Genomic DNA, 1,428 nt, shown 5'->3' with positions numbered 1-1,428 from the left:
AAAACGATAATTTTTACCACCTAATACCGCGTAATTCTACCATGAATTTTTAAGCACTCATTTATTCGATTTGGCATTAAGTCTATTAAATTCTTTAAAATATGTTTGGGAACATTTCCAAGTATTGCTGGTAAAATATTGCGCAACTCCTTAAGGCTCCTTGGTGCTTTCTTGGCAATCTCTTTATCAAGCCAACTCCAAAGATTTTCAATGCAATTTAGATTTGGGCTATTTGGTGGCCAAGTTAGACGCTCAATATTTTTACTTTTGAACCATTCAGAGACAATTTTAACCCTGTGACATGGAGCATTGTCTTGCTGAAAAATAAATGGAAATCTTTGCCCAAGTGCATCAATTGACGGTAACAAGTTGTTATTTAAAATATCGACATAATAAGTAGAGTTGAGTCAACCATCAAATAATTTAAACATACCGAGACCATAATATGTCATGCAGCACCATATTCCAACCGACCTGCTACCTTGTTTTGTTCTTTGAACGATACAATCGTGATTATATTTTTCTGAAGGCTTCCTGCGAATCATAATTCGGTTTTTTCGGTTATCAACCTCGATATTCATCTCATCACTGAACATTACTGTCCTCTAATTTTGTTTAGACCATTCTTTGACGCTTTGGCAAAATTCTTTTTGCTTTTTTATATGTCGTTTGGTAAGTCGCGGTTTTAAAACAGCTTTTATCCATAACATATTGTTAGCTAATAGTTTCCTACGCACAAGTGATGCCGAGACTTGACGTCCATTTGAAAGCTTCCATTCCCTTCTTAATTCATGCGACGGCATGGTTCGATTTTTCTTTGCCAACCTGATTAAAAGGCGATCATCATTGGGTGTCGTCAAACGCTGTCTTCCAGAACGATGGCGATCAACGTAAGATTTCGTCTCTTTGAATCTTTTGATGATTGTTAGCACCGAACTATGTGATCGCTTTACTAATCTTCCAATTTCGCGAGCGGATTTACCTTCCTGGTGAAAATGCACCACTTTTACACGATCTTCATAGGTAATAGCTTTTCTGCTCATTTTTTCAAAAGGAAAGAATTTTTTTTTGTTTGAAATTAAATACTTTTTTTAAAAGTATTTAAAAAAATTAATTTTCTTCAAATGTTTTTATTGGTTCTTTGGTAATTACTCAGGTCATTAAAAGAATATTTTAAAATAAAGGGAAAAATAAATTTAAAAAGACGTTTCCGCCGCATTTAGCACAAAAAATTCTTTGTGGTTCTTAACTTTTTCACAAAAAAAATATAAAAAAAAATTAACACATAATATTTAATCCTTATTTTCTATAGGTTCTATTATCTAACTTTAAAAAAAAAAATTTTTTTTTTTTCTCATGCTATATTTAATATGTTTGAAAAAAAAAGACTATTTTATTGTCTATAGAATAAAAATTAATTAAATTTAT

The 1,428-nt window shown here is 31.5% G+C and overlaps 1 protein-coding gene across 1 annotated transcript; it reads right to left on the bottom strand.

Annotated features, from left to right (window-relative positions):
• Positions 1-605: 605 nt before the first annotated feature.
• On the bottom strand, positions 606-1,043 carry LOC136082796 (uncharacterized). Its single transcript, XM_065802220.1, has one exon. It carries the CDS (start codon positions 1,041-1,043, stop codon positions 606-608), a length of 438 nt encoding a protein of 145 aa, XP_065658292.1.
• Positions 1,044-1,428: the final 385 nt, after the last annotated feature.

This window comes from Hydra vulgaris, chromosome 07 (genome assembly GCF_038396675.1).
Source record: "Hydra vulgaris chromosome 07, alternate assembly HydraT2T_AEP".
NCBI classification, from domain to species: domain Eukaryota; kingdom Metazoa; phylum Cnidaria; class Hydrozoa; order Anthoathecata; family Hydridae; genus Hydra; species Hydra vulgaris.
This window is presented reverse-complemented; position numbering and strand designations above follow the sequence as displayed.

Bases quoted from the DNA above. Each gene is read 5' to 3' on its own strand.
- LOC136082796 (XM_065802220.1), bottom strand. From the start codon at position 1,043: ATGAGCAGAAAAGCTATTACCTATGAAGATCGTGTAAAAGTGGTGCAT.